Source organism: Xenopus laevis, chromosome 4L (assembly GCF_017654675.1).
Source record: "Xenopus laevis strain J_2021 chromosome 4L, Xenopus_laevis_v10.1, whole genome shotgun sequence".
Classification (NCBI taxonomy): domain Eukaryota; kingdom Metazoa; phylum Chordata; class Amphibia; order Anura; family Pipidae; genus Xenopus; species Xenopus laevis.
Window position 1 is genome coordinate 70,572,934 of NC_054377.1, and position 19,033 is coordinate 70,591,966.

Sequence of the window (19,033 nt, forward strand, 5' to 3'; positions counted from 1 at the left end):
TCTTTGCATAACCTGTGCAGACACGCACATTTCCTTCAGGACAGAGACTTTGGAATGGCTGTGTTCCTTTGTGCACCTCTAGATACCTAATCTGCTTTTTTTCTAATTTCCCAGTGACGTGCCAAAATAGCTTGAAATATTAGCGCTACAGAAAAAAATTACAAATTTTTCCCTTTATTACTTTGTAAAGTCTAATGTAAAAACGTATTTTGTGTACAGGATGTCCCTGCTGGATATCTGCAGTTCAAAATATGATTTCAAACTGCCATACAGATTGCTTCCATAGAGGCATGACATATTTAGGAAAAAAGGCAAAAGAGCAAGAGATTCAAAATACTGGTTGATTATATAAATATAAAAAAGTGTAGTAACCTTCTCAGAAGCCTTCCTAACACTCAGGGCAGCCATCAGGGGGGGACAGGGGGGAGAGTTGTAGGGGGCCCCGAGGTTAAGGGGGTCCCGACCACGCCACACTTACTTGATTAGCTGTCAACCCATCTTTCTGAAAGCTGCTGACTTTGGGAAGGCATGGAACGTTTAATGGCCCCTGGCCACCAATTTTCTTAAAATGGGGGGGGGCCTGGCCACCAATTTTTTTTTCTCATGTGGGGTCCTAGCCACCAATATTTTTTTATGGGGGGCCCTGACCACCAATATCTTTTTATTTTTTAATACATGTGGGAACCCTAGCCACCAATATTTTTTTTGGTTTTTTTTCTGTGTGGTGGGGGGCGGACCTGTGGGGTGGGGCTTGCGGTGGGCGCAGCCCAGGGTATTTTGCTGTATGGGGCCCTGTGATTTCTGAAGGCGGTCCTGCTAACACTCGCCAAATGTAAGAAACAAGAGCCATGGTAAAGAAATAAAATAAAGAACCAGGATATTAATAACTGCACTTACTATTCCAGTTCTGATGCGGGAAGACAAAACGACATGAATTTTCCTGCTTTATCCAGTTAAAGGACATGTTAGACATGGTTGTATTCTCTGGGCATCTGTCAATTGTTGGAACAGTAGAAGTGTCGCCATGCTCATCTGATCTTTCCATTACATGCCACGAATAGTTCTTAACACCATATTTCAGAATGAAGGTCCTTAAAGCAGGGAACCAGTGCACACAAAAAATGTAAGGTCCGGGAAGACTCTGAAGGGTAAAATTTGTGGAAGGCAGATAACCAGATTTTACAATGAGACCTTTCAGGCGGTTCTCAATAATCACAGTGTCATCGCCGAATCCCCCATGATATTGTAGGAATCCACCTTCAGCAAACTGCATCCTTATCCCACATAATGAAGATCCATAAGTGCCAAGTAAAAAGCCTGCATGACAAGAGATTCATAATTAAATAGAGTAGACATATATTCAAGTTTACATTTATAATACTAAACTATACTATTTACAAGTAAATTTACAAGTAATTTCTTAAAGGTATCCTTCTTAGACACAAATCACAACTCGCAACAACACCATCATTTCAGCATTTTTTTTAGTTCCAGCAAAGGTAATGAAATTGCTTGTACTGCAATACAAAGTCATTATTCATGCTGTTAATCCGAGAAATAAAGTAGTGTATTCATTTGGCACACCATATAGATAAGTATCAAAATGCTGGGCGCTCAATGGGGCTGCCTGATAATCGTTATATATAAATTAGAACAAATAAAAAAAAAAGTTTCATGGGTTCTTCGTCAGGGGCACATGCCTGCATTTATATTTTTTGCATGTGCCCCTGCAAAGACCCCATTTGCGAGGTGGAAACGTTTTTTTCACTTGTACTGAAGCATTATGTAATAAAATAATTGTTATTTTTAGACTGGTGTTCCCTGTTCCCGCTATTGTTCTTTGATTAATCCAAGAAAGGCATTATTGGTCCCTGAGACAGTGGTGCAATGCATTCTATGGACAGAATCAAATGTACATACGGTAGCAGGAACAATCTATCTACCACCATCACAACCTAGGTCCACATGAGGTGATTTTTCATAACATAGGACTGTGTGTGGTTTATCTGCCTTTTCTCAGTATTTATACAGTAGATGTTCCCTAGCTCTATAGGAAAAGACTCATTACAGTGGGACCAACGGCACTTGTGACCCACCTCATTTCATACATTGCTACTTAGGCCTGAATAAACTCCAAAGGAATAATGTTTTCATCCTGCACCAAATGCTAAGTAGTGCTAGTGCAGTGTATTAAGGTTAGAGTTTTATCAGGCTCTGCGTTGGCAATATTTATCAAACACTTTGACTAATTGCATTGCCCACTAAGCCTCTCAATTCTCCTTAGAAAGACATGTGCCCCAGAACATTAACAAGCTGACATTCAAATTACAATAGTAAAATTGCTATGCTTGTAACTGCAATAAGGAGTAAAGAGTAGATTTATGGGTAGGATAATGAAAGCCAAATATTATTTGTCTATTTTTGCATTGCATCACTTCAGTAAATGACCACATATGGACAACTCTTTAGAAAACTCAGGGGGCCAAAAACTGTTTGGAGAAACTTTTTCTTCCAAGTGATACTGCAAATCATGTTTATGAGATTGCAAGGCGTGTTCAGACATATTTTCCCCATTCTGATGCCATCAATACTTTTAAGGTTATAGTAACCTGAGAAGAAGTGCAACATTCAAAGACATTTATACCACCAGCTACCATACAAAAAGAGTTATTGTAAATATCTAAAGTTCCATCAATGCACTGGGTATTGCACATGTAGTAATGTATAAGTCAATGTGGTTTATTTGAACTCTAATTATCACAGCTCATACTTGCGTTCCTCTGGGAAACAGCATGCTAAGGGTAGATAAGAGTTGGAATGAACTTTCACAAAAACACTAAAGCAATGTATAATGACAAGACAAATACATTTTCCCTGCTGAGCTTTCAAAAATCACCCTGGCTCTCAGTTTCAAGAAATTGACTCATTTTGAAACCTGTTCTTAAAATGCTAGACTGAAATAATGAGTCACATTATGTAAAATGTTGCTTACAAAATGCAAACCCATGTCTGGTGGTATTTAACACAGAGCAGAAATTACTCAGTTGATGTAACACTATTACATCAAATAATATTTTCAAAACAGCCATCCCTGAGAAAATATCAGCAATGATTTATAAGAAGAGTGAATAAAAGTTCCTATCGTTTAAAAGTATGAGAAAAAAAATAGTTTTACTATGGCTGTGTCATTCTAATATTCTTTGAGCTGGCTGCTCTTGGTTTTACTTAAAGGTGGTTCAATTACAAATATCGTCATAGTAGAACACTGGTATTGGGGCAGGGATCTGCTTCCTGATTGTCCCCCTTTCTATGGCTGTTTTTTTATTTTAGTTTGAATTTCCACCTTGTATTTGAAAGGTAAAAAGAAAACAAGTCACTACATGATTAGCAAGCAATTACCATAAATGAGCTGGAGGATTCATAGTGGGCACAGCTTATTTATTTTAGAGAACCAACAGCAATAAATAAAAGCAAGGAAATAGGTGCATTAGGAAAGAAATGGGCACACTTGCAATTTGATAAAGGCTGACATTCAGGGGTTGTAAGGGGGGCATAAATGGGGTTGAGGGAGCAATAACGATTTTTTTTGTCGACAGGGTAATGCCCTTTGACTATCTGGCTAAGGGATAGGTGTCAGTAATGACCCACACACATATCACACACATTAGTTTACAAGTAACTCCATATCCCACTGGGCATACTGATGGAAGGTAAAGCACCCCATTCTTTTACTGGGCAGAAAGAAGGAGTCTATGGACTCAAGAAACCTTAATCATCAAAACACATACATATACTGAATTGAATCTGAACCCTAAGTAACATATATTTACATTGGAGAGATGTTTTAAAATTACATTAATTGTAAATAAATGTAGTTGCTCAGAGTTATAGGTTAATGGTATATGGGTTGTTTTTTCTGGTGGCGTGTATAACTCGCTCCACTGGCTTTACATCACTACTACAGGGAAAGTGCAGTGTGAAGTCATCTCTCCATGACACCTCCAACAAATATATACAGCATAACTTATGGAATCCACAGTGTCCTATGATAGTGCCTAAATTCTAAATAACAGCAGGGTGAGTAAATTACCCTGTTATAACATACAACAATTAGCCATAAAAACTGCATATACTAGAGAACATCTTACATATAGCTACAAATGTGCATCCACATCCAAGTTAATTTGCCTTTATTACTGTAAGGTAAATGAACAATGTCATAGTATTGACTTTGCTTGTGCAGCTGGTAAAGATAATGTTGCAGTAACAATTTGTAAGTAAACCTGAGAAAAGTTCCCTTCACCATTTTTTTGGTTACAAACAGTCCTCCTTCTGTCAGTGACAGTAGCCACAGTAAATGCATCTGTAATATGGATCCACTTTCTTTTGCAAAACAACATGCATTCATGCTTAGCTACCGGTCCTTGTTGCAGCATTTTTATACATTCAGATATTAGATTTCCTTTGCTGTTAGAAGATATTGTAGACAAGTTCCTTGGGAAACCCCTCTTAATCTGCCGTCAATAATAAAAAACGGACATATAATATAGTGTGGTTTCCTTTGTAACTGGTGATTAAACTGATATGATAATATTTATAAAATCCGCGTCTCTTCCTAAAGTTTTTAGAGGGAACTACAAGAGTTGCTGAGTCGTATTAAGACAGACTTACAAATACATGCGTGCCATGGAGATAAGAGAACATGCTGCATATGAGGAATCTGCTAAATATCTAACCAACAAGTTATAAATTAAGAAAACAGTATGTATTTGCACAAATGTTCACCAGTTATTGAAGAACCAACAGGAAATTTGGATACAAACAAATAAACTGCAATTTAACAGTTATGAAAGCTACAACCACATTAAGCACAACAAACACATAAACTAGTGAAAGACCTACTGCAGAAAAAAACCCTGTAAACCCCCCAGAAACAAAATATCCATTTTAGGTTACATTGCAATTCATTATTAAAAGGTATTTGGTTGCATGGGGGATGGAACATGTATATGATCTAACAAACCACCTTCCTGAACTATCTCTATTGTACACAGTATCACCTAAATATACAGACTTCATAAAAAGATATCAAATAATTTGTTTATAGAAAGAAAATAAATTAAAGGACCTGGGAATTTGATGTCATAAAAACGGGATGTGAGTGCAAACTTGACATTTTCATGCTTTATGGATTAACAACCCCATTTCAAGAGAGAGAGAGAGTTTATTGTCATTTCGTCCATATAAGTTTGTACTGTACACAGTGAAACGAAAAAACATTCCTCTAGGACCATGGTGCTACACACAACATAGATGTACAACAGACAAAAAGTGTAAGTGCAAAAATATGCAACTCCTGCAAGACAGGACAGCACAGTGCAGGGACAGTGCACACTCAACAGATGTAATATGTTAAGTAAATAATGTTAAATGTCAGACATGGGTGTATCATGGTGATATGATCATAGTAAGAACATGATAAATAACATGATAAAATGCAGATGTGCTCATAGAGAAGAATTATATCCAATGGCTATTTATTTATGCAATGGCATACAGTGGCTGTGTAACATTGTGGTATATAGTAAGGTCACATGGAGCTTGTGTGTGAGAGAGATCTGTCCAGTCCCTGAGAATTCAGGAGCCTTATGGGTCTGGTAGTGCAATCCCCTTCACCCACATAAATATATATTGTACAGTGCTGCAGAATAGGTTGCAATGTTATAAAGAATGTTTTAATTATAGTAAATTTACAGATTTATAAAAAACATGAGCGAAACCAAGGAATATCCAAGCTATTAAACATACAACCCCTTCTGTTGTGTTGATTTTCCCTTGAAACTGCCTCCCTTTCGAATTGATTATCCAGACTCAGTTTGGGGATCACCTGTCACAAGCACAAACAGGGATATATCAGTTGCACAGGCTACAGGCAGGGGGGGCTGTGGGACTTACCATGAAGTAGAGCCAGCAGCAGGATCAGGGACATCTCAATGCCTTGGGAATCAGCAGTGTTGTGACTGTAATGAATAAAGAAGAGCTTTGTTATGTTTGTGTAGGAGGGGCAAGAGGTTTCACACACACACATATACACACACACACACAGCCACTGAGAAAGAAGGGGCATGTCAGAGCCATGACAAAGAACAATTCACTCCCAGCTTCTAAAACAGGAGGCAAGTGCAAGAGAAAATGCACTCCATTGACACTGTAAATACACAGACTGGTGATTTATGTGTCTATTCTCACTTATCCCCAACAAACCACATGAATACAAGTGGATGAATGAGAATCAAATCTACATAATCTGCTATTTAAACATCACCTCCTGCTTTACCCAAAATCAATTCTGTCCTTTTTGCCAATCAGCGATTCTACAGAGACTGCACTGTCAGTACAAATCTGATACGATTTACAGGTCTAATCAGGTGCTGTAACTGCCCTTAGGTTATGCATGTACAGTAGCTTCAAGCAATAGCATTATGTTTATGTATGCTCTGTTACCATATCAACTTACTTGCAGATCTCTTAAACGTGATATTCATATACCATCTATAGATTCTCTTTGTCTCTAGAGAGCCTTTTTTACTATTCACAAGCAATCGTTCCTCTTTGCTACAGAATTTTTAAAGGGGTAGTATTGAAAAAATACAGCAAGCATAAGGAGCAATTCAGATTTCTATATAGGTGTTATTTAAAGGGAACATACACCCAATGAACAGCAGTTGCTTTTAATTCACCTTTTTGTCTATAACTTTTCTGGGAAATCATTGCAAAGTTTATATTTTCGTTATTCCTAAGAAAAAGCAGCTAAAAGGGGGAAGTTCACATTTGAATTAATTGTTAGTATAGGTATGGGATCTGTTAACCCGGAAACCTGTTATCCAGAAAGCTCTGAATTATGGGAAGCCCATCTCCCATAGACTCAATTTTAATCAAACAATTCAAATGTTTAAAAATAATTCCTTTTTCTCTGTAATAATAAAACAGTGATTTGTACTTAATCCCAAAAAAAGATATTATTAATCCTTATTGGTGGAAAAACAATCCTATTGGGTTTTACTAACCTTTCAAATATTTTTTAGTAGATCTATGGTATGGATCCAAATTACAAAAATACCTCTTATCCAGAAAACCCAAAGTCCCAAGCTTTCTGGAAAACAAGTCCCATACTTGGTTGTTGTAGATCGAACAACATGAACTAAGTATATATGAGAGTGCATTTTACTTAATAAGATTCAACTCTTCTTTCATTGGGAAACCATTTTTCTTTTTCACCAAATTCCCACTGTTGCTGGTAGAAAGAGGAAGATTGTTGCATTCTGATTTCACACTTTGAGCAGGTTAAAAAACATGTAGCAGTAACAACTATGCAACTTACTGTGTTGCCATAAAAGGATACTGTCATGGGACACACATCAGTTAATAGTGCTGCTCCTATCCTACACTGAAATTCCGTTTCTCAAAAGAGCAAACAGATTTTTTTTTATATTTAATTTTGAAATTTGGCATGGGGCTAGACATATTGTCAGTTTCCCAGCTGCTCCCAGTCATGTTACTTGTGCTCTGATAAGCTTCAATCACTCTTTACTGCTGTACTGCAAGTTGGAGTGATATCACCCCCCTCCCTTTTCCCCCCCAGCAGCCAAACAAAAGAACGATGGGAAGGTAACCAGATAACAGCAATCAATGAAATAGAAGGATTTGGTATGGATCTGTCAGGGAACCGGGAGTTCCCTCTGGGGAGTAGTCCGGATTTAGGAGGAAGCCCCTCAGGAGGGATCAGGATCGTGGTATCCAGGGATTAAGCAGAAAGGGTAATCGAGTTCAGGCAACAGGTCACAAGGCAGGCAGAATATAATCAAAGTCCAAAGTCCAGGCAGGGGGTCAGCAACAAGAGATCAAACAGGAATATCCTCAGGGATAACAGGAAAAGGCAACAGGGAACCCAGGAGTCAATACAGGAACGAGATCCTATTTTCGGGCGCCATCTTGGCGCCTCAGGCGTCCTTTTAAAGGGGATTTTTGGCGCCCTTGCGTCGGCGTCAGCACGTCTGCGACCGACGCGCTGCGCCTGCGTCCGTCGCGCCGTTGTGACGTCTTTGCGCCTGCGCACTTGCGCGCAGGCGTCTCTGCGCCGGCGCCGCTACCCACGTGGCGGCCATGGGCGCCGCCATTTTGGGAGCGGCGTCGGAAGAGGTAGTTGCGCCGCCCGGAGCTCCTGGTCCTGCTCCGGGCGGCGATCGTGACAGGATCCAATTTTACCAATATTCCTGTAAGATGCATCTAGAAAAGTGAATTCAGTCAATTCTAGTATTATTCAAATTCACTTGAAAATACAGCAAATGCTTTTCTTAACATTGCTCATAGCTTTCTATCAGATGGGACATCTTAACCAAGTCTTTATTTCGGGATAATGCAAAGCATTGAGATTTAGAAATGTATTTCTCAAAGTGATCTGTTCTGGCTTTCCAGTTCTGTAATGTAGTTTTGATAAGTAAATCTAGTAGTATTTCTAAACTGGAATTTCTTAGAGACTGATTTGCAAACATCAGCCCTTGGTATGTCTCTGTCGCTATGGCCTCTGCAAAACAAGCACTGAGAGTGGGAAGGAGGGTGGCGTCCGGAAGGTCGTCAAAAGCGGTGGAGCCAGAAGATAGGTTAAAACAAATGAACTTTAATGAAATCCTTAAAATTGACAGTACAAGCAGGCAGGGTGAGTGTAGCTTAAAGCTATGGCCTCTGCACCCCTCTGTCGGGTTTATTCTGCTGCATTTTTAGCTTAGTTAATGCCTTTGTCTCCCTGTGCAAACAATGCATTCACTCTTTCCCTTTCAGTGCTGTGAAGCTTTTACCATGTGCAAGGCCACTTTTAGTTCTAGCCACAGCTTATTAAGGCATCCATTCAGGAGCACAACACAATGGGTTGTTACATTCTCTATTTTGAGCTAAATGCTGACATGAACAAACTTGCAGAAAAAACAGGCACTAAATGATCGAGTGGGGGCAGTGCAAGGGTCAAATCTAACAAAATTCATGCCCCAATGGTATATAAATGATGCACTGGGGATGGTTATTTGATGAACCAAGCTTGTCCATGTCACTTTTGAGACACACTACATCCTAACTAAAAAATACACATATATATATTATTAATTATATATTATATTATTTTTTTTCTGCCAGGTGTTTTGACAAAATCCTTGGTCCAAATGTCTTAAATATGACCTTCATTTAGTAACATCAAGGGCGATGTTTTAACAAGTGACAAAGTTACTTTAAATTTAACTAACTGAACAAAACTACAAAAATTGGGGTAAAAAAAAGGGAGCCATTAATTTCGGAGCTAAGAGACCTGGGGCTGCCAGATGTGCTGTCTGGTTTTGGCTGCACCTCTGCCTGTCACCTGGGGGGTGCAGACAATCAATGGATTTGTCTGAGGTGCCCCATTATTAGGCCAACCATTGCTGATGAGGCTGCGCTCTGCACCTGCCACCAATTTCTTTTGCACTTTACAAAAGTCGTAGTCGTTAATGACCTCTTAGGAGAAGAGTAAAATAGTAGAGTGGGCCTGTTGTCTAAAGTTTTATGGTGGGTCCATTGCATGCCAGCCTTTATACCACTGGAAATGCAACATACAACACCAAAGTACCTTTGCGCTGGATGCAATCACAGCAAAACTCTTTCCCATGATTGTGCAGTTCAGTTTGATTAGATTTTCATGCAATGGAGGGCCTCATCTGCCAAAAACACCTTCGGTTTGAAAGCCCTGGTTTGACTATTCCACATCCTATTCATTTTTATGGGGTTTTGGGGAGTATATTTATCAATGGGGCAAATGTGGTATTTCACCCCTTGATAAATACATCTTTTAAAATCCCATAGACATGAATAGAGAGTAGCAGAATTTCACTCTGGTAAACAGTGGCAACTGCTGAGCCCTAGTATCTCTCTGATAAATATGGCCCACCGGATATGGAATAAGCAAATAGGTATGGCTGTAGAGTATCTAGTACTTCACTACTATATTTTCTATATTTAGGGCTATTCTCCATACATTTACAAATCTAGGTCATATGGCAAAAATTATGTCATACATTTTTAATTTCAATAAAAGGCATACAAAATGCACCTAAACTATATATAGAGCACAACCGCACACTTGCTTTGTAGTGTAACGTACTGAAAGTGGAACAGAGGAACAACAAACCAAATATAGTGTATACAGAGTCTTGCCATATGCAGTACACCTTATTTTAAAACATTTATATCTGCTTTGCTATTTAGTGATTCATTGCTTTTAGTCATATGCTCTACACTCTGCATTTATCATGGGCAGGCAAGGACCAAATAAACTAACCAGTAGATGTTGCTGCTGGGAAAAGGTTAATGACAGCAAATGTTTGTGTTTGGAGAGGTCAATAAATATGATGATATGATTACCTCTTCATCTTTCTACACAGTACAACTGTGGCACTGTATAGCATGCCCTGATTATTTTTTCAACAAATGGTAATACAAGGCAGTTAAGAAAGTATCACACTAGTTGATTATATTTAATGGGATACTATCATGTTTGTTTCAAAATGCATCAGTTAATAGTGGTGCTCCAGCAGACTTCAGCACTGAAATCCATTTTTCAAAAGAGAAAACTGATTTTTTTTTTTTACATTTGATTTTGAAATATGACATGGGGCTAGACATGTTGTTCGATTCCCAGGTGTCCTCAGTCATCTGACTTGTGCTCTGATAAACTTTAGTTACTCTTTACTGCTGCACTGCAAGTTGGAGTGATAACAGCCTCCCCCCCCAGCAGCCCATCAGCAGAACAATGAGAAGGTAACCAGATAACAGCCTACTGGTACATATAAGAACAGCAGTCACTAGTAAAAATCCATGTCCCACAGCGACTCCTTCAATTGAGTAGGAGAAGCAATAGCCTGTTAGAACCCAGTTCCATAGTGCAGCATTGGCTCTTTCTGAAAGCACATGAATTCCTACACACCAATATTACAACTTGAAAAAAATACAGTTGTTGGGTTAGGAATGAAAGGTTATATGGTGTAAACAGTGTAATTTAGGAATAAAAACGACACCATAAAAAAAATGACAAAATACCTTTAAGAAAGGGATTATAGCAGAAATAAGTATATCCCTGCATTTATAAGAGCATTTCTAGTAATATAAGACTGACTGACTATTTTGAGGCAATGTTGGCTACACAACCATATATATATGAAAAAGGTCCTAGGTTCGGACCGAAACGTTGATCTGTTTTAATGTAACCAAATAAAATTATACTTTTATTAAATCCCAGTGTGCACTCATGCTTCTCGGACTTATATATATATATATCTTCCTGGAAAAGAAATAGTTACCACAATACAATAGTACCACAAAAGAATACTAAGGAAACAGAGACACAATTTTAACTAATTTCATTATGCTGATGTAGGTTATGGAAAGCATACCCTATGAATGGAAAATGGAGAAGGGTTTTTTTTTTTAAATTTTTTTTTTAGCTGATCTGTTTGAAAGGATGTGGCAGCCCAATGTTCCGTGGTAATAGTCTTGTAGACACGTGTGGTGGTGTGCTGAGCTCTCATTTTACATGCATATTGCTGAACCTGCTGTGTGTTTCTTCATACCTGTGCTATGCGCATCTATACGAAAGGCTGGTCTTTGTAACCTGGGTGCTGTCCTTGTAGCATAATCAGGATTGTTAACTCTGCACTGGGAATGTGTTTCAGTCTAATGCATTCTGTCCTCACAGGAAGTCCTTTTGTATTCCCTGCCACCATAGGTGCGTCAGACAGGTAAAGGAAGGCAATTAGAAATGCAAACACCTGCCGCATGGGTAGGACAGCAAGTCGTGTGGTACAAAGATCACAGATTATATTCTCTGACATTATCAGACAGTAACATGCATTCTGATTTATGTTCATTTTCATACAAAAAGCATTCTACTAGGCAAACAACATGCTAAAACCACTCTCCATACTTTGCACATCTTAGCCAATGAGGCCCACAGCTTATTACTTTTTCAAAGGGGTTGCTCACCTTTAAATAAACTTGTGGTATTCATATTGTGAGTGATATTCTGAGAAAATTTGCAATTGGATTTCATTTTTATTATTTGTGGTTATTGGGTTATTTAGCCTTATATTCAGCAGCTCTCTAATTTGCATTTTCTGTAATCTGGTTACCAGGGTCAAATTACCCTAGCAACCATGCATTGATTTGAATAAGAGACTGGAATATGAATAAAAGAGGGGCTGAATAGAAAGTTGAGTAATAAAAAGTAGCAAAAACAATATTGTTTTTTAAATGGGGGTCAGCCATCTGAAAGCTGGAAAGATTCAGAAGAAGAAGGCAAATAATTCAAAAACCATTAAAAAAAAAAACAAAAAATGAAGACCAAAAGAAACATTGCTTAGAATTGGCCATTCTAAAACTTAACGTAAAGATAAACCACGCCTTTAAGGCAATACTGCTGTAATGTAAGTGCAACATGTCATTTTAGAAAGAAGAAATGGTATTTTCAACAATTCAGGTTTCAGTTTCCAGAAATAACACTGGTTTTGCTCTTAGACATACACAGAATAGCAGCACTGAAATATTTACAGATGCAAATCATGTTTGGTACAGACTTGTGGCTTCTGACAAATAGAATAGAAACTCGTGATCAGTTTATCACAACATTAATGCAATGTATTAATGCAATAGTTGAGAGTTGGTTTAAATAACTTATCTTTAGATTTCCATTCAAACTGGGAAGGGAGCAATAGGTTACATAGGATACAAATGTTTCAGCTGCCATGCTCCTTTATTCATTTGTCAGTAACTACCATGCTGATGCCTATGTATAAATTGTATTAGTGAATGCCACTTCCTATGCTTAGAATGGCCATCCGGAGCTACCGCAATCAACTGGGATAGATTTGCTAGCATTAGGCAATTAGGTTCATGACTAGCAGGCAACGATCAGATTTGCTTATTCTACTGCAGTCAGAGCAACACAATTCAGCCTATGAGTCTAAAAGGCAAAGTGACATACAATATTCATACCAATTAATAGGGGGGTGTATAATATATATAAATAGAAAGATTGGTATTTTTTCCAGAAAATGTGTCAACTCTGTGTAACACATTTTTAAAGAGAATATACATCATTACATCAGTCCCTACCCTAGTGGAGCTTACAGTCTAAGCAAGGAATGTATAACACACAATCAATTTATCAGGAGCCAATCACCTGCAGGTATATAAAATATAAATTCATTCTCTCTTCATGCAGGAGTTGGATGTCATATAGATTGTTAGATCCACAATACTTTATACTGTAGGGGGCTCCTTTTGCCTAGAAGATGTATTAGAGCTCACTCTATTAAAATCGCCAGACATCATGTCGCTTTACATGCAGGATTTGTGCAAAAGGCAGTTCTTTTGTTAGATTGTGTTTGTACTAGAATCAGTTATTTGAGTGAGCTCTAATCTGCTAGGAAAGTTACCCCCCCCTTTAAGATATATTGGATCTAATTGTCAATGAATATCTGACACTCAACTCCTACAAGAAGACAGAATGTAGAAAGACAGATGCTGAGAGAGGGCTAGTGAAGATAAACTTGATTATTTCAGAAACAACACAGCATATTCAATTGATTTTATTTAGAAAGATTCTTATTTCAGTATGATGAAGCTTATATTAAATTTTCATTTTGCCATAGTTCCCCTTTAAGGATATAAATACTACTATATAGATTGATAAAAAAGACAGAAACACAGTGTACATTTTCTCATATCCTCCTGTGACTTTTGCTACCCTTCCTCGCAATACCATACCACATTCCTCAACTCCCTATCACTCCCCTGCCCAAAAGTGTTTCGCTGTCAAACATTTGACACCTGAGTTCCTGCAACCGACACCTGAGTTCCTGTTACCAACTTGACATCATACAAACAATCTAATGAATGCAATAATTATCAGAATCCCAGTGTTGCAGTTTAACAGCATTGGCAGGACAGCAGGATGGCACACCTCCGATATCATTATTATGTTAAAATAAACAGCTCTTTATCTCTTTTGACAACTGGATGAGTAGGCCAATGTTTTTTTCCAGGACTATGGTTCCTAAAATGTAATGTGGGAGACACCCAGCACTTATTTTGTATGGTCTCCTAGCTCAACAAGTTTGGGAAGCCCTGAAATATTCAGTCATTATATAGATTTATTATTCCTTTTGCACTGTATTTCATTAAAATGATAAAAAGTTATTTAATTTGATTGACATTTTGCAAAAAAATTATTTTTTTTGTGATTTTTTGTCATTTACAAATCATTTTCGAAATCAATTTATAAATATACAATTGTTGTCAAACTCTCACAAGGCATCTGTAGCCTTACAGGATCATTATCAGAACTCAAAAGCAGAAAGCAATTATCCTGTCATTCATTACAGCTGTCCCTGCAAAGAATGGAAGGCACTCTACCCCTGGCAGGCTATTCTGGTGCATAGGAGAATCACCGGCACACAGGAGTTTAGTTAAGCAGGGCAAGCCCTTGCAATTTTATTAAATGCAGTGCAACGTTTTGGGGCACGCCCCTTTGTCAAAGGGGCTTCCCCCGAAACGTTGCACTGCATTTAATAAAATTGCAAGGGCTTGCCCTGCTTAACTAAACTCCTGTGTGCCGGGGATTCTCCTATGCACCTTGTCTGGGTGGTTGCCGACTCCCCCATCACTGAGCACCAGGAAACTCTGCTGGGGTATGTGAGGTGTGCGGTTTTTCCAAATTGGCTTAGGCTATTCTGGTGGTCAAATCTGGATAACACTGGAGAAAGCTCTATTTGGCATTTCTGAATGGCACCTGCCTGTCACTGCCAGTAGTATTTGCCCTTGGGGTTTAGGATTTTAAATATGTGTGTATGAAGTACTGTGAGGACAGCAAAATTATTTTTGGGGTGTAGACAGCTATAAGGCCTTTCCGAAGGAATCTTTACCTGTAGTCCACAGGGGCTCAGGGGCATTAGGTTATACGTCATATAGTATACGTTAGTAATCACAATGATTTAAATTTGCTTTGGGGGGGGTAATAAAATTAAATATTAATACAACCAAAGTTTGTAGTTTAAGAAGCCCATATCAACCAATTAAATGCTTGCTGCAGCAGATGATTTAGCAAATACAGTGTAATTGTCGGACAGTCTAGGAGTCCCCGTATATGAGCAAAGAACGTACGCTGTTTTTATGAAATATCCTACCACTGCCTGGTGCATTTCTATCTCCTTTTTACCAATGGATGTAAATATCAAAGGCAGGAGTTCTTATTATTTTAGCAGTACACTATGTTGCATTTGTGAACATTTGTCTAATAAGAAAATGTCAATTTCTCTGCTTTATAGTCCCTGCCTCAGTTATTGTTATCAACTAGCCCCTTTATTACACATGCCAACGTATGCCCTACACTCAGCTTATACTATAAATACCTGTCCCATTTATTTGTTCCATATACAGCATATACTAGAGTTGCATAATTCTGTGAACCCTACGCTATTGCCTTCACGCACAACCTTATAGCCATCCCACATTAATTCTGCATTCTTCCTCTAGTAGTCCCTGCCCTGTCATTCCTCTTCGAGCAATGAGAAGATCCATTTCCCTAAGCATTCCTATTTCCCATATTCAAATGACTGAAATTCTTCACTGCATATACTTTTCTTTTTCTATTCCACATCCTGCTTCTTTTCTCTTCTCCTCTCATTGATTCAAAATGAATCAGGCAAGTTTTATTTTCCAAGATACCCCCACACATAGTAGTAAGACGTTGTTAGTGCTGCTGATTGAAATGGTCCTTAATTGTAGTCAATGCAGTCAATACATCAAGCAAGCAACTGCATGCATATTTAACTCTTTGTCATCTTACATATAAAGATATATATTGATGTACATTTTTTTGTGAAATTATTTTCTTTTCTTTGATGTCATATCCTGTTAAAGTAATGCTTTACATATGCAATGCATAAAATAAAACAAATCTTTTAACACGCATTATTGAAAAATCTATAAGAAAAGAGATTGTATGTGCTGCACACGATTCTTGTCAAATGAGTGAGCTCCTCTCACACATAACATACACTGCCTTCTCTATAACCTGTACTGTAATGAGATAAGACACAAGCTTTTCTTTACTGTAAGAATACAAATACTGCCTGTGACATGTAGTGTCTGTCTGTTTACCAATAAAAAGACGTTAAATTTTTTTTTTTTCAAAAATAATTTGCATTCTTTTACATTATTTTCCCATCCCATTGTAGTCTTCCTTCTGTCCCCACCCTCTACATACCTTCCAAACTACTCACCCACTAGTTCTATTTATGCTATTCGGCACCTTATTAAATCATAAAATTTTCTTATCCCCTTCCCTCTTTCATCCTCCTCCACTCACTTACCTGTCCTTTATTTAAAAACTTTCATCCTTTTCCTTCTTTTGGACCTAACCCTTCCTTCTCTGTGTCTTCTCCCCTTCGAGTGTATAAACTATTCCTCCCTACTCCTCCCCTTGGCATTAAGGGGGGTGAGAATGGCCTCACTGTCAGTTCTCACACCCGCCATTTCAATCCTAGCATTGTCAGTTAGATCAGGGCACTACATGTGCTACACCACAGACTGACGATGAGTCACATTAGTGCAGGGAATCTCAAACAGTAATTGAGTATTTGTTCCCCATTCAGGGGTTGCCCTTGCCTCAGCACATATATTATAAATATATCATCCCTTGTGCAAGTGTTTTTTTGGATGTAGAATTACTGTAAATTGAGTGTGGCTGGTCCCACTTATTTCTAAATCTGCTGTCATATGGCAAATTTTCCCAAGCCCATTATAACACTAACATCACATTTTTGTAAAACACAGTTGTAGTTGGGAAATACTGCTCAATTTCAAAAAGGAAATATAAAACTGTCCACTATTTTTTGACAGAAGGCAATAAAGAAGGGTGGTAGTTTCCAACCTTTGAAGAATAAAAAAAAAAAAAGCGAGAGGGATCTATTCTTTCAACCTAACTATTGCCCTTTAAGGTGAGCCCATCCTCCAATTCAGAAGAGAGCACATATTTTCTATCCAACTGAACGGCATAGCTTGATCCATCGTTGCCATGCCAACTGGGCTTTGAAAGTAACGCTGCTTTTCTACACCACTACACTACTAATGTTGAGACCATTCTTTTGTGGCAAAAAACATTATACACATCTTTATAAATAGGCCGCATGTGTCATTGGTACTTTGTTCTCATATATCACAACCTCCCAACCTGATAATTTATTGACACAAAAAAGTAGTGATGTGCAAAATTAGCAAAATCCATTTGTCATTATTTTTTATTAAAGCTAAAAACATACTCCTGTGTATTTTGGACATGCAAGCCCAGGCTGTGGATTCTGGCCAATGCCAGAGGGGCTGCTGTAAGATGTCATAGACAGTCACTATTTATTGGATTAGTGGGGGTAGCCAGTGTGCTACCAGAGAATCCATCCTGTGTGCCATAAGTCTAAGGAATAGATTGTGGTAGAATACAATATGTTCCCCCAGGGCTGACCTAAAATAGGGTAATCCCATCTTTTCATTTGGAGCATGTTTTTTCCATTTATACTGCTCGCTTGCCTAAAGCTGGAGGCAATAAAACATTTTACACACCTGTTTAAATAGGCCAAAGTGGTCTTTTGTTCTCTTATATCACAACCCTGCAACCTAATGATGTTGACTCAAGAAAAGTGGAGGAAATGAGAAAACAAATAAGAACATATGATAGCAGTATCCATTCACCTTAACTTCCCAGAAAAGAGTACACGTGGCTAGCAGCCATGTGTATTAATTTTTGATTTGCAAATAGGAAAGTGGGCAACTGGTGACCATGTTTTAATGTAGTTGAAGATGCCATCAAATGTGTTGGGGGAACTAAAGCTTACAGCGCCTAAATGGTACAAAAAAATAATACCAATAATATTGGAGAGATGCTTATCCTAATGGATTGTATTGGCATCTCTAATCTTGTAAAACCTTGAAGTAGATGTATCATTTACATTTTAAAATAACAGGGCTGACATAAAGTGATCTCTGTGCATTGTGAACATTCTTTATACATTTTAGTGTATTTTAATAATGCATTGAATAGGTATCTATAAGCTTTAATCATCTTCCATGCCCCCCTCCTAACTTTGGAACTTATTCAGGCTATGTTTACAAATATTAAAACATTTCTTGATTTGATGAATGCTTTGGTCCCATCCTGCACATATACAGTAATATCAGTTTCATAGCATACTATAGAAATAAATTGTACAACCTGAGGGATGGGTCCATCTCGGGGCCCCCATAAAACTAGAGGTGGAGTTATGGCCAGGTTTTTAGCCATTTGCCCTTTGTATACTGTTACACAGGGTCAGACTGGAGCCTTGGGGGCCCACCGTGGCTGCAAATGAAGGGTCCTCCTGGCAGTCCCCGGGGCCCCCTCCCGACTTCCAATTTCATCCATATGTAATGTATAAAGGCTGGAGTGACTGGGTGTGTAACAGAATTGCCAGAACACTACTTCCTGCTTTTCAGCTCTCTTGGTTTACACTGACTGGTTAACCTGGTTACCAGGCAGTAACCAATTGGAGACTTGAGGGGGGGCCACATGGGTAATATCTGTTGCTTTTGGATCTGAGCTGAATGCTAAGGATCAATTGCAAACTCACTGAACAGATATGTACCATGTGGCCCCCCTTCAAGTCGCTGACTAACTCAGAGTTATAGAGCTGAAAAGCAGTGTTCTGGCTATTATGTTACACATTCAGTCACTCAAGCCTTTATACATTAAATTTTTGGCTAACTAACTATATTAGAAACATTTTTTATTTTGCACAGTTTATCTATTTACCTAGTTTTTATTTTCACACTGAACTGTTTATTTAAGGGGCAGCCAAGGGGAGCAAGTCTGGGCCGGCTCAGTCCGACACTGCAGTTATTCAAACCAACACACTACAACCTCCGGTTT

At 38.3% G+C, this 19,033-nt stretch overlaps 1 protein-coding gene across 4 annotated transcripts in view; it reads right to left on the bottom strand.

Annotated features, from left to right (window-relative positions):
* Positions 1-19,033, bottom strand: part of adgrg1.L (adhesion G protein-coupled receptor G1 L homeolog) — an 84,675-nt gene that overhangs the window by 35,864 nt on the left and 29,778 nt on the right. For 2 of the 4 annotated variants that reach the window (XM_018258104.2, XM_018258107.2), the window contains exons 2-3: positions 5,956-6,020; positions 898-1,317 (exon numbers count right to left, since the gene is read on the bottom strand). In XM_018258104.2, coding sequence (XP_018113593.1) covers positions 898-1,317; positions 5,956-5,989 — 454 coding nt within the window. In that variant the 5' untranslated portion in view covers positions 5,990-6,020. Of the gene's footprint in view, positions 1-897; positions 1,318-5,955; positions 6,021-16,448; positions 16,549-19,033 lie in introns of those variants that run through there. The other 2 variants (XM_018258105.2, XM_041590270.1) reach the window with 2 other exon arrangements.